The 22448-nt window shown below is 44.8% G+C and overlaps 1 protein-coding gene across 1 annotated transcript in view; it reads left to right on the top strand.

Annotated features, from left to right (window-relative positions):
• The window catches only part of LOC126416320 (ATP-binding cassette subfamily G member 4-like), a 487342-nt gene that overhangs the window by 383488 nt on the left and 81406 nt on the right, over positions 1 to 22448 (top strand). Inside the window, exon 2 of the mRNA XM_050083982.1 lies at positions 16359 to 16476. Coding sequence (XP_049939939.1) covers positions 16359 to 16476 — 118 coding nt within the window. The remainder of the gene's footprint in view (positions 1 to 16358; positions 16477 to 22448) is intronic.

The raw sequence follows: 22448 nt of genomic DNA, 5'->3' as shown, positions 1-22448 counted from the left end.
GGATTTGACGCAGGATAGGATCTCAGTCAGTATGACTTAGAAAGAGGAAATACAAATACGAACCTGCAGCGATTCAAGTCATCCTTGGCCTGCCTAGTTTCAGGGTCACGCTCATCGGGGTTAGCTCGGTGAGCAAGGCTACACAGTAGGTTTATACAATCACACTGACACACCTGTGACGCTGCAGGCAGTAAAGGGTTTTTAGTCATAAGTAGCCAATAGAACTAAGTAGGGTACTAATAGAATAGAAATTGCCCGTTGTAAAACTGTACTGTAGCTCTCTTGTAATAACTGTAATTAGCTGCTAACAATAATGACATTGTATCATCCTAGACCCACTAATCATGTAATGTGGTGGGTTGCAAATGTACACTATAAAGATTAAGAATAAAGAAATTTAAAAAAAATACCATTCATGGGTTATGCTTTAAGCCTGTTACGACTGGCCAACTGCTGCCAGCAAGGCAGTACAAGGAGCCATCTATGATCTTGGGAAATTTCATCAAAATATCGCCAGTCCTTCCACCCGATATTGCCATTAGATGGTGCTGCTGCTTCTTCATTCAAGCAGCTCCTCTTTTGACCTCACGAGGCTAAGTGAGTTCCGTACCTCCCTTCATAAGCAAAAATCCGGGTAGGTACCAGGGATCGCCTAGGGTCTTTCGCACAGTAGACAGCGATGCTAACCGTGTTTTTGTAATCATTCTGTTACCTAGGCGGCCTCCGGAAAGGCATTCCAAGGTAGGTACACCCACTTGAAAATTGGGGATAAAAAAAATCTTTGATAGTGCACGTTTCAGTAATTGAAAGAACACGAGTCGGAATGTTCGGTCTGTATTCGTGTTTTAGCTCCACACTCAAGAAGGGGGTACTGAGCTGGAGCACCAACGTTACTCTTACCAGAGGCATATCTTCCAGCAGTGGAGACAGGGTTTCCTGCTGGAAGGGGGCACTGAGCTGGAGCACAAGCATTACTCTTACCAAAGGCTTATCTACCAGCAGTGGAGGCAGGGTTTCCTGCTGGATGGGGGCACTTAGGTGGAGCACCAGCGTTACTCTTGTCAGAGGCATATCTTCCAGCAGGAGAGTCAGGGTTTCCACCTGGAAGGGGGCACTGAGCTGGAGCTCAAGCATTACTCTTATCAAAGGCATATCTTCCAGCAGGGGAGGCAGGGTTTCCTGCTGGAAGGGGACACTGAGCTGGAGCACCAGCATTACTTACCAAAGGCATATCTACAGCAGTGGAGACAGGGTTTCCTGCTGGAAGGGGACACTGAGCTGGAGCACAAGCATTACTCTTACCAAAGACTTATCTTCCAGCAGTGGAGGCAGGGTTTCCTGCTGGAAGGGGACACTGAGCTGGAGCACATGCATTACTCTTACCAAAGGCAGGGAGGCAGTGGAGGCAGGGTTTCCTGCTGGAAGGGGGCACTGAGCTGGAGCACCTGCATTACTCTTATCAAAGGCATGGAGGCAGTGGAGGCGGGGTTTCCTGCTGGAAGGGGGCACTGAGCTGGAGCACCAGCACTACTCTTATCAAAGGCATATCTTCCAGCAGGGGAGTCAGGATTCCTGCTGGAAGGGGACACTGAGCTGGAGCACCAGCATTACTCTTACCAAAGGCAGGGAGGCAGTGGAGGCAGGGTATCCTGCTGGAAGGGGGCGCTGAGCTGGAGCACCAGCATTACTCTTGTCAAAGGCATATTGTCCAGCAGAGGTGTCAGGGGTTCCTGCTGGAAGGGGGCACTGAGCTGGAGCACAAGCATTACTCTTACCAAATACTTATCTTCCAGCAGTGGAGGCAGGGTTTCCTGCTGGAAGGAGGCGCTGAGCTGGAGCACCAGCGTTTCTCTTATCAAAGGCATATCGTCCAGCAGTGGAGGCAGGGTTTCCTGCTGGAAGGGGGCGCTGAGCTGGAGCATCAGCATTACTCTTACCAAAGACTTATCTTCCAGCAGGGGAGGCAGGGTTTCCTGCTGGACACTGAGCTGGAGCACCAGCATTACTTACCAAAGAGCCAGCTGTGGTGGTCTAGCGGTTCTGGCGCTGCAGTCCGGAACTGCGGGACTGCTAAGGTTGCAGGTTCGAATCCTGCCTCGGGCATGGGTGTGTGTGATGTCCTTAGGTTAGTTAGGTTTAAGTAGTTCTAAGTTCTAGGGGACTTATGACCTACGATGTTGAGTCCCATAGTGCTCAGAGCCATTTGAACCATTTGAACTTACCAAAGGCATATCTACCAGCAGTGGAGGCAGGGTTTCCTGCTGGAAGGGGGCGCTGAGCTGGAGCACCAGCATTACTCCTATCAAAGGCATATTGTCCAGCAAGGGATTCAGGGTTTCCTGCTGGAAGGGGGCACTGAGCTGGAGCACAAGCATTACTCTTATCAAAGGCATATCTACCAGCAGTGGAGGCAGGGTTTCCTGCTGGAAGGGGGCACTGAGGTGGAGCACCAGTGTTACTCTTATCAGAGGCATATCTTCCAGCAGGGGAGTAGTCAGGGTTTCCTGCTGGAAGGGGCACTGAGCTGGAGCACCAGCATTACTCTTATCAAAGGCATATCTTCCAGCAGGGGAGTCATGGTTTCCTGCTGGAAGGGGACGCTGAGCTAGAGCACCAGCATTACTCTTACCAAAGGCAGGGATGCAGTGGAGGCAGGGTTTCCTGCTGGAAGGGGGCGCTGAGCTGGAGCACCAGCATTACTCTTGTCAAAGGCATATCGTCCAGCAGAGGAGTCAGGGGTTCCTGCTGGAAGGGGGTGCTGAGCTGGAGCACAAGCATTACTCTTACCAAAGACTTATCTTCCAGCAGTGGAGGCAGGGTTTCCTGCTGGAAGGAGGCGCTGAGCTGGAGCACCAGCGTTTCTCTTATCAAAGGCATACCGTCCAGCAGTGGAGGCAGGGTTTCCTGCTGGAAGGGGGCGCTGAGCTGGAGCACCAGCATTACTCTTACCAGAGGCAGGGAGGCAGTGGAGGCAGGGTTTCCTGCTGGAAGGGGACACTGAGCTGGAGCACCAGAATTAATCTTGCCAAAGGCATATCTTCCAGCAGGGGAGTCATGGTCTCCTGCTGGAAGGGGGCACTGAGTTGGAGCACAAGCATTACTTTTACCAAAGACTTATCTTCCAGCAGGGGAGGCAGGTTGTCCTGGTGGAAGTGCAGTTTGTGCTAGGATGACTGGTCCGACAAGATGGCAGCCGATAATTCCATCCACACATTGAGACTGAATTCATGTGATGGTTCGCAACCACCATACTACAGGGATTTTTCGTAGCCTAAAGGTGTTTGTTGTGCAGACTGACAATACTGCTCCTCATAAAGCTAGCCTCGTCTGTGGACGGGACGGATGAACAAGTCACAGCACTGTGGTGGCCTGTGCGACGACCAAGCGACAAACCCGTTGCTACAAACGCAAATCCGTAGGTAATAAGTCATGCAGTCTATGTAAGTGATCTGGTTTGTGGCAGTTATCATGTGAAATGTTCCGCATGGTCGTCTGGGCTACCAAATGCTGGCGACTGGCTACCTGCCTAGTGTTGATAGCGTGATCACTGTCAAAGATGTTTTTCTCCACCTTCAAGTGGGTGTACTTCCTTTGGATCGCATTTATGGGCATATGTCCGTGTGACCTATTTTGCTCTTTATCCTCTCTAGGATCGTTTCCTGCAGTTTGTCCGCATTTAGTAAAATCATTCGTATAGTCGAGGTCGCTAACCATTAAGTGCAACTGCTTGATTTCATTATTATTATTATTATTATTATTATTATGAACCCATGAAGGCTTTTCGTTGAAGAATGAACGACACTGAGCCACCTTTGCCCTCTCTCAGATTCTTCGACGGCCTACTCCAACATAATTGTTCCTAGTCACTTCGAACACTGTCAAGGTATTTTTATGTGAGTATTCAAGAGCTCGTCGTCCAGTGGGAAACTCTTCTTTCACTGTCTTGGTTGTCCTGTTTTGTGGGGCTCTACTAACATGCCATATCCACTGCAATGTTTCGCCTTTAATTTTTGTTACTATATCTTGTTATTCGTATAAATTGTAAACTTCATCATTACGAGCTATTCTCCAGTCGTTATCGTTACTATCTCTTAGGTGTCCAATATGTATATATTTTCTTTAAAATCTTGCCTTCGAATGTTTTAAAGCTCCCTCCTTGTTTTTATGTGGAATTCAAAGATTCAGATATGCAGCTTAATACTGACACAATTAATAATTTGTATATGTGTAATTTATATTTCCTAGAAACTAAATTGCTTTTGAAAACTGACAAATGGCTACAGCAACATCTGTTGACCATTAGAGTTCACTAATTAATTTCTCCTGCTATAGAATTGACCGAAGTTAATAACATAACATGATAATTAAAGTAACTGAGCACCCGACATTGCTCGTGGTCGTATTTATTGCAGTCTTCTGCTAATCCGTTTTCTGCCCATCTCCTCCCCCTCCCTCTCTGTCCACCTCCTCTTTCTCCCATCTTTACCCACCCCCTCCTTCTCCCGTTCTCTATCTTCTCCTTCCTCTATACTTCCACCCCCCCTCTCTTTATCTGTCTCCCCCTCCAGACCATAAAAGTTTTATTGTCGCCTACATAGTACGTCTGGCAACGCGAGAAGAGTCTGTCGCGTTCAGTTCCTGATTAAGAAACTGTACTCCCGTGTCCTGCATTCAATTATACACTCCTGGAAATTGAAATAAGAACACCGTGAATTCATTGTCCCAGGAAGGGGAAACTTTATTGACACATTCCTGGGGTCAGATACATCACATGATCACACTGACAGAACCACAGGCACATAGACACAGGCAACAGAGCATGCACAATGTCGGCACTAGTACAGTGTATATCCACCTTTCGCAGCAATGCAGGCTGCTATTCTCCCATGGAGACGATCGTAGAGATGCTGGATGTAGTCCTGTGGAACGGCTTGCCATGCCATTTCCACCTGGCGCCTCAGTTGGACCAGCGTTCGTGCTGGACGTGCAGACCGCGTGAGACGACGCTTCATCCAGTCCCAAACATGCTCAATGGGGGAAAGATCCGGAGATCTTGCTGGCCAGGGTAGTTGACTTACACCTTCTATAGCACGTTGGGTGGCACGGGATACATGCGGACGTACATTGTCCTGTTGGAACAGCAAGTTCCCTTGCCGGTCTAGGAATGGTAGAACGATGGGTTCGATGACGGTTTGGATGTACCGTGCACTATTCAGTGTCCCCTCGACGATCACCAGTGGTGTACGGTCAGTGTAGGAGATAGCTCCCCACACCATAATGCCGGGTGTTGGCCCTGTGTGCCTCGGTCGTATGCAGTCCTGATTGTGGCGCTCACCTGCACGGCGCCAAACACGCATACGACCATCATTGGCACCAAGGCAGAAGCGACTCTCATCGCTGAAGACGACACGTCTCCATTCGTCCCTCCATTCACGCCTGTCGCGACACCACTGGAGGCGGGCTGCACGATGTTGGGGCGTGAGCGGAAGACGGCCTAACGGTGTGCGGGACCGTAGCCCAGCTTCATGGAGACGGTTGCGAATGGTCCTCGCCGATACCCCAGGAGCAACAGTGTCCCTAATTTGCTGGGAAGTGGCGGTGCGGTCCCCTACGGCACTGCGTAGGATCCTACGGTCTTGGCGTGCATCCGTGCGTCGCTGCGGTCCTGTCCCAGGTCGACGGGCACGTGCACCTTCCGCCGACCACTGGCGACAACATCGATGTACTGTGGAGACCTCACGCCCCACGTGTTGAGCAATTCGGCGGTACGTCCACCCGGCCTCCCGCATGCCCACTATACGCCCTCGCTCAAAGTCCGTCAACTGCACATACGGTTCACGTCCACGCTGTCGCGGCATGCTACCAGTGTTAAAGACTGCGATGGAGCTCCGTATGCCACGGCAAACTGGCTGACACTGACGGCGGCGGTGCACAAATGCTGCGCAGCTAGCGCCATTCGACGGCCAACACCGCGGTTCCTGGTGTGTCCGCTGTGCCGTGCGTGTGATCATTGCTTGTACAGCCCTCTCGCAGTGTCCGGAGCAAGTATGGTGGGTCTGACACACCGGTGTCAATGTGTTCTTTTTTCCATTTCCAGGAGTGTAGATCTCTGCATACAGCACGTGACAGTTTTTACGGTGATCCATCTGTTGGATAGGACTGTTACAGTCGGCGACCTTTGGTGTTATTCGAAGATGCTGAGTTCGTGTTAAGTAAGACTACAGTTCATGACCTCTTGTGTTCAGTTTGCATGTCGATGAAGCAATGGACGAAGTAAAAGAAATCTTCTGAAGGTGAAGACAAAAGCAATGGAAACAGATACGAATGCGAACTTCGCTGACGAGATAGCGTCTCAGGGTGAATGTACGACTTACCGGATCCGCTGAAAGGAATGAGGGACATACTTAAACGGTACACAACTGAAGGATAGACAAACCACAGACGGCGACGCACGGCAGCAGAAACGAGATTAGAGATGTGTTAGGAATAAAAAATGGAAATCACGCAATAGAGTAAGAGGTGAAATAATTCTCCTAGTTAGGAGGCAAGGTCTCACACAATGGCTAAAACAAGGTAATACCAGAAGTAGATGGCATAGACGAAAATAACTTTCTTCCACAAAATAACTGTACTGGTGTCAGATACTGATATGGAATTTAGAAAGAGCCTGAAATTGTACGTCTGGAGCACAGCATTATATGCAAGTGAAATGCGGACGCTCAGATATGCGGAGCAGAAAGTGAAAGCATTTGAGGTGTCCTCGAAGAGTGTTAAAAAGCACCCGGACTTATAAGGCGCGAAATTAGGAATTACTGGAAATCATAGGTGGGGAAAGAAGTCAATAGAGCACCGTCATCAGATGAAGAAATATCTCGTACTGTTTCCAGAAAGAGCTAACGTAACGCTCAATGTAGCGGTAGAAGGGAGAAGTAGTGAGAGCAGACAAAGAGCAGAATACACAAAACAGATTACAGAGGGTTATAGGGTGTTTGGAGTAGAAGTTAAGGAGAGACTAAACCCCCAAAAGTACTGCAGCAGAGCCGGCCGATGTGGCCGAGCGGTTCTAGGCGCTTCAGTCTGGAACCAAGCGACCGCTAGGGTCGCAGGTTCGAATCCTCCCTCGGGCATGGATGTGTGTGATGTCCTTAGGTCAGTTAGGTTTAAGTAGTTCTAAGTTCTAGGAGACTCATGACCTCAGATGTTAAGTCCCATAGTGCTCAGAGCCATTTGAACCATACTGCAGAAGAATACAGCACTGCCGTTTTAGAGGCCACTGAATGGGATGTAACAGTCAAGTGACTACGTACCTATCTCCAGATGATTAATTTTGTCTCTAGATCTTCATTACGAACAAGGGTACAAACCCCACTGCACCATGGGTCGCTAAGAAGATTGGCAAGAAAACAGCTGGAATAGAAAATTGGAAATTTGTCGTAAGCCTCCGGGACAAACTGCTGAGGAGGGGGGGGGGGGGGGGGGGGAGCCGTGTGAACAGCGGCAATGCCCCAAGGCCCCCAAACCGCTCGACTACCCCGGGCGGCGGCTGTAATAGAACCCCGACCAATGGTGTGGGGTTTCCTTCACCAATAAATGCAGCATTTCTCTAAATCTACATTTACAGGTGGTGAACAAACACATGGAAATACAAAAACACAATACGATGTAGGAAACCAGTTGGCTCTCAAAACAGCTCCATTTGTCTGGGAATGAATAAACACAGGTCCTGTGTGGTTTTCATTAGAGTGTGATACTACCTGCAAAATAGAGGCAAGTTCAGGTAACGATGATGGAGGATAGCGATCATCCATCCTTCTCTCCAAGGTAGATCACATACGCTCAAAACGTTGAGATCTGGTGACTATGGTGGCCACGGAGGTGCGACAACTTATCCTCGTGATAACAAAACCAATTGTGGAAGATTTGAGTTGTGTTAACAGTGGCCCTGTCGCCTTGGAACGCACTATCACCACTGGGGAAGAAACATTGTACCATGGGATGGACCGCATCAGCCGCCACGGTCGCATAATCATTGGCTGTAATGCGACCTTGGAGAGTAACCATGGAGCTCATGGAATACCAGATATGGCTGCCCAGATCATGTCCAAACCCCCGCCATATTTCGCTCTCAAGACGCGAACGCGGCCAGAAGTTGGAAACAGACTCGTCCTAACAAATAACTTTCTTTCATTGTTCGATAGTCCAGGTATTATGTTTTCTGCACAACATTTTCCTGTACAGGCATTTGCATCACTGATGAGTGATCGCCCTGCGTTTCCCTGCTTCTCGAGTTCCTTTCGTGTTCTTTTGGTGCTGACAGGGTTCACGAGTGCGGCACTCAGTTCTGCAGTGACTTTTGCAGCTTTTGTCCTCTTATTTGTCATCAGACTCCTTTTCAAAGGCCGTCAGTCTCGATCACACAACACACATTTTCGTCCGCATTGTGACTTAGCGAACGATGTTTTTCCGCTTTGCCTGTATGCCTTATATTTCTTCGATACGGTGCTTTTTAAAACTTCGGCTACCTTGGTAACGGGAGTACCCACCATAAGGGCACCAGTTGCCCACTTTCGAATTCTCTTTAACTCCGACGTGGTGCACTCATAACTACACACGACACTGTTCTGACCATGATTCAGACCATGATTGCGTTCGTGGTCAAGTACAACAGTACAATCTGCAGGTTTGGCTAACATTTATGTTCAAGCATGCATTTCCCTCGGTGTTTCCACATATTTGTCCAACAACCCGTACGTCTGGAAGGCACCTTCAGTGTGTGGCGAAGTGTACACTGAGCACCACTGTCACACCCCCCTTCGCTGGTTAGAGCGAAGGATGATTACTGGACAGCCTCCGCCTGACTCCTAATGATCGTCGAAGAAAAGTGGGTGGCCATCTACCAATTCGCGTTTCAGGTACGAAGTCCCATGAGTTCAGCATGGAAGTGCTTACGTCACCTTCTGAGCCAGTATCCGATGCCTCCCATCGACGTTGTTGTTGTTGTTGTTGTTGTTGTTGTGGTCTTCAGTCCTGAGACTGGTTTGATACAGCTCTCCATGCTACTCTATCCTGTACATGTTTCTTCATCTCCCAATACTTACTGCAACCTACATCCTTCTGAATCTGCTTAGTGTATTCATCTCTTGGTCTCCCTCTATGATTTTTACCCTCCACGCTGCTCCCCAATACTAAACTGGTGATCCCTTGATGCCTTAGAACATGTCCTACCAACCGATCCCTTCTTCTAGTCAAGTTGTGCGACAAACTCCTCTTCTTCCCAATTATATTCAATACCTCCTCATTAGTTATGTGATCTACCCATCTAATCTTCAGCATTCTTCTGTAGCACCACATTTCGAAAGCTTCTATTCTCTTCTTGTCCAAACTATTTATCGTCCATGTTCGACATCCATGCATGGCTACACTCCATACAAATACTTTTTGAAACGACTTCCTGACACTTAAATCTATACTCGATGTTAACAAATCTCTCTTCTTCAGAAACGCTTTCCTTGCCATTGCCAGTCTACATTTTATATCCTCTCTACTTTGACCATCATCAGTTATTTTGCTCCCCAAATAGCAAAACTCCTTTATTACTTCAAGTGTCTCATTTCCTAATCTAATTCCCTCAGCATCATCCGACTTAATTCGACTACATTCCATTATCCTCGTTTTGCTTTTGTTCATGTTCATCTGATATCCTCCTTTCAAGACACTGTCCATTCCATTCAACTGTTCTTAAAAGTCCCTTGTCTCTGACAGAATTACAATGTCATCGGCGAACCTCAAAGTTTTTATTTCTTCTCCATGGACTTTAATACCTACTCCGAATTTTTCTTTTGTTTCCTTTACTGCTTGCTCAATATACAGATTGAATAACATCGGAGAGAGGCTACAAACCTGTCTCACTCCCTTCCCAACCACTGCTTCCCTTTAATGTCCCTCGACTCTTATAATTGCCATCTGGTTTCTGTACAAATTGTAAAAAGCCTTTCGCTCCCTGTATTTTACCCCTGTCACCTTCAGAATTTGAAAGAGAGTATTCCAGTCAACGTTATCAAAAGCTTTATCTAAGTTTACAAATGCTAGAAGTGTAGGTTTGCCTTTCCTTAATCTTTCTTCTAAGATAAGTCGTAGGGTCAGTATTGCCTCACGTGCTCCAATATTTCTACTGAATCAAAACTGATCTTCCCCGAGGTCGGCTTCTACCAGTTTTTCCATTCGTCTGTAAAGAATTCGCGTTAGTATTTTGCAGCTGTAACTTATTAAACTGATAGTTCGGTAATTTTCACATCTGTCAACACCTGCTTTCTTTGGGATTGGAATTATTATATTCCTCTTGAAGTCTGAGGGTATTTCGCCTGTCTCATACATCTTGCTCACCAGCTGGCAGAGTTTTGTCAGGACTGGCTCTCCCAAGGCCGTCAGTAGTTCTAATGGAATGTTGTCTACTCCCGGGGCATTGCTTCGACTCAGGTCTTTCAGTGCTCTGTCAAACTCTTCACGCAGTATTGTATCTCCCATTTCGTCTTCATCTACATTCTCTTCCATTTCCAGAATATTGTCCTCAAGTACGTCGCCCTTGTATAGTCCCTCTATATACTCCTTCCACCCTCCAATAGATTGTGGTCAGAGTCCCATCGATACCGAGGGTAATTTGAGTGCTGTACTGTGTCGAATTAGGCCCCTCCAAACTATTGTCCAGCCATATCCAACACTTCGGTGGTAGGTTCGTCTTTCAAACCAGTAATGCACGAGCCCAGTGCATGCACGTTTTGAACCCTTCCTTCAAGAGACAGGAGTCAACCTAATGGTATGCGGTATCCGCTGGCGTGAACCCGACTGAGCACGCTTAGTGCTAGTGTAACAATGTAACTTTGCAGTTTGTCCTCTCAGTTATCTTCCACACAAGCTGAATTATCCTAGGAGTGCCAACGTCCAAGAACGGGTGAAAACATCTCGACAACGTTGTCGAAAATTTGGTAAGAAAAGTATAAGCGTGTTACAATGTACGAAGGGGGTTAACGTGGCACTGAATACTACCCAGCAGCATATTCTGGTTTCGCATATGCGCAAAAAAGTGTGCTGCCCATCAGACTGTCTCTCATTTAGGCATTCTTTTGTTTTCGTTTCATATAAAAGTTACTTTTTTATTTCTTAAAGCATGTTGTTTCAATCTCTTTTCCATTTCAGTCTAAGCTCGCGCTCCTTCAAATTACGCAAGTGGTGAAAAAACTTCTTTCGGCAGTTTATATCTACTCTGCTAGCGTAGATCGTGTAACTTACATCATAACTTACGAGTTGTTGACTTCAGTCCTAGAAGATGGTCATGATATTAGGTCTACAACTTTGCTTCCGTCGTTTTGCAATAGACGGCAGTAGCGGCAAGTGGGGTTGGTCATAGGTGTAATACAATAAGCTTAGGCATCTGTAAACATAATGCCATAAAAATATTAGTCGATTTGTGATTGCATCATAAGGTTATTCTCGATTAAGTACGTCAACTTACGTACCTGTTTCTCGCGATTTGCGGGAAGTTTTAATTCTCTGCTTTTAAATGAATAAATCTGCGGCTGTGGCTCTTAAAATGCCGGGTAAGACCAATGATGAGGAGACTATTAGTGGAAGAACGTGCAGAGAATGTTTTCAACGCCTTAAAAGAACGGTGATTTTGATGTCGATGACCGGCATGGCGGAGGAACACAGAATGTTTTCGTAGCTACTGAAACAGACGAAGACAGTCACAGAACATCATTATCGAAAGCAATTGATGCGTTCGAGCCCAGCACTGAAACACAAACGGCCAAAATACAGCGATAGATACGTAAAGGTAATTTTGCAGCAGGTCAGTGCTCGACCCCATATCGCAAAACCCGTCAAAATATTCATGAAAACGTTGAAATGAGAAGTCCTATCCCTCCTGCCGTATTCTCCATACGTTGCTCTCTCTGACTACAACCTTTTTCGATCAGTGGCATCAGTCTGGCTGACCAGCACTTCCGATCATATGAACAAGTGCAAAATTGAATTGATTCATGGATCCCCACGAAAGCGCCCAGTTCTCCCGCCACGGGATTCGTATGCTATCTGAAAGATGGGAGAATGTAGTGGCCAGCGATGGGCAATACTATGAATCATAATTTTTTTGTATGTTTTTCACAACAAAGCCCCAAAATTTGAGAAGAAACGGCGGAAGCAACGTTGTAGACCTAGTAATATGTCACAACAATGGTTTATTCTTGTTGTTGGTGGCACACCATTGTATAACGAAGACAAATTGGTGGTCTCTTGGTATGTTTCGAGAAAAGTTGGTTGCGTATCTACACTCAGTTTATCCCATTCCATTTTATCTCACAAAAAACACTGCTCTACGCTGCTCTCTTGCCTTGTCTCTCACAGGACAGAAAGCCTTCTGCGCAGTGCCGATGTACAGGGGGAGGACAAAAACATGAAAACACAGCAACAAATGTACGCTTGAACATAAACGCAAATGACAGCCAAGCCTGCAGTTTGCGCTGTTGCATTTCACCACAAACGCGTTGCAAGTGTGAGAACAGTGTTCATGTAGTAGTGAGTGAGTGCATTTGTCGGAGGTAAGTGAATTCGAGATTGGGCAAATTGTTGGTGATCGTGTGGTGGTGGCTTCCGTAACCAAGACAGCCGAAGTGTTTGTTGTTTCAAGAGGGACCGTATCGAATATTTATACCGCGTACAGGGATAGCGGGGAAATCATCATCTGCAAAGTCTCAATGCGGACGAAAATGTGTATTGCAAGATCGTGTCAGACGGTCATTGAAGAGGACTGTGACGAAAAATGTCAGGACAAAACATGGAAAAGTCACTGCAGAACTGAATGTCGTACTCGCGAACCCATTCAGCATCGAAACAACACGAAGCGAGCTGTAGAAGTAGGGAGTTGCAGGCCGAGCTGGCATCAATGATTCAAATGTTCTTAACAAGAAAATGTTGTGCCGAAGCCATAAAACCTGGAATATGGGACGATGGAAGAAATCCATTTAGCCGGACGAATCTATTTCAATCTTTTCCCACCTTCTGGGCGAGTTTACGTCCAAAGAGTGGAACATGACGAGCTTTCGGTGACGATTTGCGCAGCTACGTCGTGGTATTCCATGGGCGCTTGATACGACTTCAAAAAACCAAGACACGTTCATAGAATATGCTGACCTATAAAAAGCGTCCGACAATATAAAATGTAATATGTTCGAAATTCACGGGGAAACAGGTATAAGTTACAGCGAAATTATGACTAATCTACACTTTGTACAAGAACCAAGAGAGAAAAATAAGAATGAAAGACCAGGAATGACGTGCTCGTATTAGAAAGGCTATAAGACAGGAATGTAGTCTTCCGCCTGTACTGTTCAATTTGTACATCGAAGCATAAGGAATAACTTCCATGGTACTAGAGAGTGCTGCAGAGGATAGAGACTGGACTACAACCAACCAATAACTGACAAAGGAGACTGCAATTGCTACTCTGAAATGAAGAGGTTGCCACGAGAGAGGAATTCGTAGCGCGCCACATCAATCCAGAAAACTCAAAAAAATTTGTTCACCACAAACACTCCAGGACGTGTTTACTATTCTGTTTATTTATACCTCGATCGTCCATTTGTTGTCTTTAGCCACCATAAATACAAAATGCTATCAACACGTCCAATGTTCTGACTGTCAATTTTTCTATATCTTGTACACATGTAATTTTAGTCTAATTATAACTGATTTTCAGGCCTACATTCAGCTGTATTCTATTAATTTCTACCATTCGCTGCTAATCTTGCCTGCGCTCGAGTCAGCGTGATGTCATGCAAAACGAAGATGTTTTAGGTGTTCCCATCAATAGGTATTCCTTCTCAGTTTAATTATCTAAAAACATCGTCTAAAGCTGCTGCCACCAGTTTTGATGATTAGGAATCTTCTTTTCTGATTCCGCTTTGAGTTCTGAATTTCTCACTGTCCTGACGATAATAAGAGTTAAGTACGGCTAAATGGCCCGGTGAAAGTCAATTGGACGCCACTTCGGCGACTTGCGAGTAACACTGTCCTGATGAAGTATAATGGAAGCTGCAAAAGTAATGTATATAATCTTCAATGCGTAAGCATACGTCGATTCAATGCACTGTATATCAAAGATCGTTACCACAGGTATCGATAAAATCTGTATGAACATTCAGTGTTATTCTTACTTGAATATAAACGGTTATACTTCATCGTAATATCCGTTTGGTCAAAATGTCAGTACCTAGATACTCTGCATTTGCTTACATTACCAGACGGATGATCATATCTTGAATCGACGGCAACTGTTTTCATTTTAACTAAATCCGTACATGGCTTTACGAGGAGCTGTGTGTGTGTGTGTGTGTGTGTGTGTGTGTAAGGATGAGGAGGTGTAGCACTTCCGTCTGCCAAATTAGACCCATAGGTTTTTGAGCACATGTCTCACACGTGTATATATTAAAACCCAGAAACAGAAATACTTCAGGAGTTACGGTGACCACTCACCGCAAAAAAAGAGGCGTTGAGTCGTCGAGAGGCACACACAAAAACAAAGAAAACTTGCCACTTTTCTGAGTAATCCTGTTCCGAGCCTAAGTGCAAATACTCTCTCTCTCTCTCTCTCTCTCTCACACACACACACACACACACACACACACACACATATATATATATATATATATATATATATATATATATATATATATATATCAAACGCACTCACGAGAGAGAGAGAGAGAGAGAGAAGATTGTTGTTTCTCAAATTATAGGAATCATTATGCAAAATTTCCAAAAGACCATCCTTCAATACTATTGCATTACTGAAGCCAATAATGTTCCACTAATCTCCAATACCCTCCTGTTATCAAATGATATGTCTTCCGACGTAAACGAAGACGCGGTTTAATGGGCTGGGTTGTTTTGGGGAAGGAGACCAGACAGCTAGGTGATCGGTCTCATCGGATTAGGGAAGGATGGGGAAGGAAGTCGGCCGTGCCCTTTGAAAGGAACCATCCCGGCATTTGCCTGGAGCGATTTTAGGGAAATCACGGAAAACCTAAATCAGGATGGCCAGACGCGGGATTGAACCGTCGTCCTCCCGAATGCGAGACCAGTGTCTAACCACTGCGCCACCTCGCTCGGTCGCGATTTAATGAATGACTACAGCTACGTTAATAATTTCATTTTTCGCTGATAAAGCCTTTCGCACTTTGTAGATACAGTATATCCAAGTATAAAGATTTGTAATACACTTTTTTCTCCGATCGAACAGGTACGACTTACCAGCAGCAAGGAAATAAGTTCACAGAAAACTGACGAAAAGAATGACTTGAAGAAAAAAAAATTAATATTCAGTAACGGATACATCACCATACTTGTTACACGTGCAGCCTCCTTATTCTCTAAGATCATACAGGACAAGGAGCGTGTATATACCCTTACAGTCTTATCACCATCAGACAAGGCAGTATAACGACATAAACACGTGACTTTGACTGAACAGTTATTAGTTTGAAGCCTCGTTTTTAATGTGTCGTTTCTAATAGTCGTCATCAATTTACTGCACCTACAGCGATCTGCTATTTGTTCTTTGCGAGCTTATTATTTCAAAACTGAAGTTTAATGTTATGGCAGTTAGCAGTCATTAAGATAACGACATTAACGATAGTATGTACGCAAAAGGACTTTTCAGGAGACATCCAGTTGTGTAAGTAAGAAGAGACAGGATTTACATTTTGTTACAATAAATCTTAAAATTTACTCATTCAGCTGGCAGCCACATCTAAAACGGCTCCCTGAAGGCTAATGGGAACGCAACCAGCACAGTACACAAGGACGAAACCTTGCCTTCCTGCCAAGTCATGCCCGTAGAATGCGAACGTCGAGACCCGTTATCACGAGTGTTCGTTAAAGACTGAAAGACTAGGAGGTCAGGATGTTGCACTCAAAGAAGTGTGCCAAGCACCAGCGACAAGTGGATGCCTGTGGCGAATGCTTCCACAATGTAGTGTTGTACATGTGTTGTTGGGAACGAGCGTTGTGTGATAGGACGGGAGCCGGTAAAGCACACGGCCTGTACTTAAATTTTTATTAGGCGTTAACAATTTTTCTCTTAATTTCACTTTACTTCCACGATCATTAGTTAGTTCCTGACCTAAGAGCAAAACTCGTCCGCAACTTATTGTGTCTCATTTGTTAACGTAGTTCCTGTAATGTCACACGATTTCATTCGACTGCAATCCTTTACCCTTGCCTTCCTTTTGTTGTCGTTCACCTTATCACAGTATCCGTTCCGCTCCGTTGAGGCTACTACATACTGACTGCCGTGTGTGTTGCAGGGAACAAGAAGATCCTGCGCTCAGTAAGCGGCCTGTTCCGATCTGGGCAGCTGACTGCCATCTTGGGGCCGTCGGGTGCCGGCAAGAGCACCCTGCTCAACATCCTGGCGGGCTACAGGTAGGATCACGCCGTGGCGTGCTGCCGCTCATACAGGCAGCGCTGTGGGGAGGCTAACACTTAACTCTCGAATCAATTTAAAGAAAACAGCCCTCGGTCACTAATTTTTAACGAATTAACCGGGTTTCAACACTGCTAGGAGTGTCTTCCTCAGAACTTAAACTAAAGAATGGTCTATAACATGGTCACAGAATTATGACTAAAAACTTATGATACGAATTAAAAGCACGGAATTATCGTGAAAGACTGGCAGTACTTATATGTCATTTATAAAATAATAAATATCTCAAACGGGCATTAGTCACAAAGATATTTAAGATGAAAAAAACTGTGATGGCGAGCCACTAAGGGCTGCTCGTTACTTGCGTGGTGCAGGCTGTAAACGGACTTTTACAATCTGCACCACGCAAGGTTGTAACTATTCACGGTCTCTGAACGGGCAGCCATGTACAAAATTTTGTAACTCTCGTATCCCGACTCTACGACTACTATGGAAGCTCACCACGGCTTCTAGGCAAAGCGACTAAATCCATGACCCTACGTATTACTGTGCCGTAGCGCTGTTCTGTGCCACATCTCTCTTTCTGTCTAAATTAGTTCACGCCGTAGAACTATAATATCCACCGTGCCGTGACCCTGCTTTCAGTGGTGTATTCGTCTCGCAATAATATCGCTAGCCGTAACGTCGTCGGCATACGGGTCGTCCTTTCGAACGTCAACGTTGAGCGTGCCGAGCTCTATAAGTGCTGCTTGAATGCACGGAACGATGCGCCTTGTGCATACGCTACGTGTGCCTCAACGTGTTATAAGGAATCGCAGTGCTCTCCAGAGCCTATATCTGTCTCGCAATTCACGCTGTTTACGAAATGGGCAGGCGTAAAATTCATGCGTTAGCCCTATTAAAACGCCCATTCCTCCCTTGTCATATGCTAGTCATGTTGTTCTGTCTGTAGTGTACAAAAATAAAAACTTCAATATCCTTGAACACGTTATACGGCAAAAAGGAGGGTACCATTGCAAGTCAGTAAGGACATCGGCTTATAATGATTCCATTACAAACCGTGCGATACGCATTTTCCATAGTTCTCCACATAAGATAAAAATTGTTTCAACATTCTCACTTTCTAGTAAGACCCTAACGTCATTCTTACGTGATCACTGTTCCTATTCAGTAGCAGAATCTTTGCAACATGTGAAATACAAAACTTTAAAACAGAAAGAACAAAATATCTTACTGCGAGTAGTGCAAGCTGTGTTGTAGATGAGGTCAATCGAACAAATTCACCCCTCAAAAAGAGCGCACTTATATTTACTTAACATCGAATATTATAGAACATACTCCTTTCAAACTTAAAAGGAAGTATCAGAACCTCTTATAAGACGAGAAGGTTAGTGAAACAATATTTGGATCCAGTGAGATGCAAGCTAGCAACACATCACCTCTTACCTTCAATTTTGCGTCTCTACTCATTTCTCATGGGCGAGCATGAGTGATATACAACCATACTTTGCATCTCACCATCTCCTAAAAGCTTCAGTCGTAGATATGTTATTAAGTGACATTTAATTATAAAAAACTGTACCAAGAACAATGCGTTTTTGATAGATCCTCAACGTGCCGTTCCTTTGAAACGGCATACTTGCATAATAAGGAAGTTACAATAGTTATTTAACCACCAATTTGACATTTCCCGTCACTTTTTTACAACAAATCTTACAATCTAACGACTTTCGAGAGATTCTCAATTTGCTGATGCTTAGAAACAGCATATATCCATATAGGCTCCAACTGAAAGCAAATATTGCGTCTAGCGACTCTGTACTGAAGACAGGTGGCGTTATCTGAAGTAGATGGAGTTCTTTCATCTCACGGTCTAAGTTCAAACGAACATTCACAACATATGGCATGCTAGGCATTGCTCTGCACGTTCGAAAAGACTCCCCAATGTGTATTTTGCACGCTATGACGCCAGAACCCGGCAGGCTTAATTAGGGGTGTGCATATTTTTAAAAACATCGATTTATATATTGTATCGATACTTTTGAAAGCTATCGGTATTATTGAGACAAAAGCATCGATATTTTCATATATCTGTCGACGTTTCCAAGATCTACAGGAATTAAAAAAAAACTGTTCAGAGTCACAGAAATGATTAACAAACATTCAAAAATTGTTAATACAAGACACACAATGTACTATTAAAACACTTATTTACAAAAAAATTAATTAATGAAACCAATCGTGGTGTGGCTAGGGCCTCCCGTCGGAGAGACCGTCTTTCGATTTGACGCGACTTCGGCGACTTGCGCGTCGATAGGGATGAAATGATGATGATTAGGACAACACAACACCCAGTCCCTGAGCGCAGAAAATCTCCGACCCAGCTAGGAATCGAACCCGGGCCCATAGGATTGACATTCTGTCGCGCTGACCACTTTTTTTTTTTTTTTTTTTTTTTTTTTTTTGAACAGCGAAAAATAGTCAGGAGTGAGGGTTTTTTAAGGAAGGTAGGAGAAACAGAAACCTTTACTTTTCACAAAATAATCATAGTACGTCCTTCCACATTATAACTGTCCTGGAAGGAACCTCGCTGCCGTCCTACTATGCAGCATGTAATAACAAAAAGTCAAAGTGGGGCCAACTCCGGCACCCTAAAGAAAAGTATTTATAGATATGTAAACAAAATTTGAAGTACATCCCATTGCTAACTGTGCAAGTGTTAGTTTTTCCTAGGTTGCATATTCGCATAGTTGTCCTTAGCTGATCACTTCACGATGACAGCACCGCCGCTCATCTTTGCGCTCCCGGCACACTCCAAGTATATGGCGCGTGCGCAAAAACCGTTAGTAGGAAATTGGCATACCAATCCTTGTACTTTTGTAGCCGTAAAAGTTTTGTGTGTCCATTTTGCAAGTATTGCCACTAATCCAGTATGTTCAGACGTGTGCGTCTATAGATGTAATGGACCGTCATACCTGTGATCCACACCACTGCGTTCGTCTTATGACGCGGAAAATACGTTTCCTCTGGAAACCACTTAGCTACCGGGGGGCGACAATGAAACCAATAATCATTACCGATAGACGCTAAGAGAAGTCTTCGTTTAATACATTCCCATGTCAGCCTGCTTCTGTTAAGTATTTTTGAGAAAGTTTGGACAAAAGGGGGTGTGAAATGAAATTTAACATTTCAGCAACAGAGTCGATTTTCCATTAGGCTAAATACCAGTGCAGTAATGTGTGTGATTTATGTGCCGAGGGTACGTTACTTTTCTAATGTTTCTACCTTTTCTTGATCCAGGCACCCAAGTGGTAAGAGAAGCGCACATTCTGCCTCGCAGTTGGGAGCAGGGAGTAATAATTTCCACCATGCTAATACAGTACTGTCACCAAATTGTGAGTTTTGAACCTTGTACCTATCATTTGCAATGGCAGAAATGACACACGGAAGTAACAAGCTTTCATGAAAATGCAATACAGATAGATTCATGTTCAGATCCGGTGCCCATTTGTAGTACTGAATATGAAAGTAAATTATGACCAATGTAAGAGATTTACTGTCAGATTGTAAAGATTAGTAGTAGTTCGAATTGGGGAGAAATCTGCTGATGAGAACTATAGGGCCAATGAATGAAGAGAAGACAGACAATAAAAGTATAGTTTTTGATATTCGGTGTTGTTATCGATTAAGCGAAATATCGGTATTCAGTAACGGCGTCATACGTCGACGTCGCTATGAAAATATCGATAATTTTAGATATCGATACTTTGGGCCACCCTACCCTCAACGTTGACGTTCGATTGCACGAATTTTGTGCCGACGGTTAATGGCAGCGTCGTTCCTTAGTTTCTGTTTCGCTATGTCTCGGTTTCTCTCTTGGGTTGCTCTCTGGAATTGTTTGTAGTTGCGTCTCCACTGTCCGTATTCCTCGCTGATGTCTTTTATCCGTACTCAGCGTTCTCCCGTTGACAATCTCAGACTGACTGCCAGCGTCAACTGGTTTTTACGAGTCGCTCCCGACTTCTCTCGAATCCCGGTTACAGCATTAACGGAGTGCAAGACTTAACGACAGTCTTTTACAAAATCCGTTTCAGTAATTATGACAGATTGTTGTAACTTGAGGAATGAATCACAAACGTGACACAGTATGTTGTATTAAAATGTGGTCATCATCAGCCTCTTTGTTCTTAGTAGAATGTAAACCGCAAGGTCCGGCTTCAGTACAAGAAAATTCAAGCCATGGGCAAGCCTTTAGTCATAATTCCGGCGTGCGAAACACGTTAAACTGGATTACAAAATTTTAATATCCTTGGATGTGAATAAAAGACTTGTGAATACACCTGAGGGACTTGCGGATGAAGTGTGAGTGTGAATAGTATCTTTCTTATCCGCGCAGACCTTCAGCTGTAATCTAAAATCCACTTTCTCATCAACAGGTTGTCATGAATAGAACTAATATTCTCGAGGATTTTACCGATAATACGGGGTAATCGACAGCAACTATTCCACAAAACGTTGCCACCCATTTCTTTGCCTTCGCCGAATCCACGAAATTGTGCTTTGATATGAGTGTTACTACCTGAAAATATGCGAATCTTTATTCACTGAAAGCGGTCGTAGGACACAGGTATTTGCTTGTCGATTTTCGGTATCAGCAAACTCATTGATAATAGAATTTATTACTAATGACAGGAGGAAACTACTAAGATTGGACGGACAAAAAAAGAAAGAAATAGAAAATTAAAAGGGCCTGAAATTATTGGGAGAAATTAGTTCTTAAAACAAAGCGTCCATTGTTGTGGAACTGAAAGTACATAATGAGGGCGTATAGCCGTTTTTGACTTAAAGAAGTGAGACATAACTGCTCAGGTGGAAACGATTCAAAACCGAGGATTCCTCGGTGGATAATGGATAGATCCTTGATGGGAATAACTATCAAGACACAGAAAGGCAGACAAATAGATCAGGGAATAGACTAGCATGTATGACGTAATCGTTACTGTACTCAAAATGAAAATTGAGCTAGACGAATGGATTCTATATGGACATAGGAAATTCTCTGGCGCAGTCCAAGAGGTACACAGGAGTGCAGGACTTAAGGATGAAAGTAACACAGAACGATGAAACTTGGAGCATGCATAGAAAGAACTGCAGCAGAAGGTAACTGGGAAAAAAAAAACCCGCTATGAGACGAACAGAAATGAAACTTTTATTTAAAGACAATAATTACACTGAAGTCACCGCATTTCATGGTGGTCTGTTGGACAGGACAAAAGGCCGGACTTGGTTCTTAATAGTGTTTGTGACGACCACGGACGGCAAAGTAAGTTCCGCGTCGTGGTCCCATGCTGGCCTCGAGGTTGGTAAAGAGTTCTTGTGTCAGGGCGTTCCATTTCTCCGCCGGAGGTTGACAACGGCTGGACAGTCATTGGTTCATGTGGATGTGTGTAATACGTCTCCCCAACGCATCCCACACGTGCTCCGTGGGATTTTAGTCCTGGAAACGGGCAGGTCAGTCCATGCACCGAACACTCTTCATTCCAAGAGCTTCTCCACCTGAACTATTCGAGGACGTCGCGGATTATCATCCAAAAAATGAAGTCAGGATCGAATGCACCCCTGAAAAGACGCACAAAGGGAAGAAGTGCTTTCACAATAACGTTCACCTGTTGGTGTATCATGTTCAAATATTTCGAGGTCATACGCCCACGCTAGTTACGCCTCCCCACACCGTGACACCTTCCAGTGAGCCCTATGTGCAGCTTTAGCTGTAACTAGGTGCCTTTCTGACCAGAAAAAAATTGAGGAACGTCCTCCAGAGGCAGTTGCATCAGGAGAACAGGGAGAACGCAAGTATCCGTAGAAGAGAAAGAAGCATCCGCCGAAGTGAGAGGAAGTCGAACCAAATTAGCGGTGAGTCTGCCTGGCTTGCAGCACGCTGTCAAAGCTTCCTCTCGCTGACGTCTGTGGA

Source organism: Schistocerca serialis, chromosome 8 (genome assembly GCF_023864345.2).
Source record: "Schistocerca serialis cubense isolate TAMUIC-IGC-003099 chromosome 8, iqSchSeri2.2, whole genome shotgun sequence".
Classification (NCBI taxonomy): domain Eukaryota; kingdom Metazoa; phylum Arthropoda; class Insecta; order Orthoptera; family Acrididae; genus Schistocerca; species Schistocerca serialis.
Note: the sequence above shows the minus strand (reverse complement) of the source record. Positions and strands in the feature narration are given on the sequence as shown.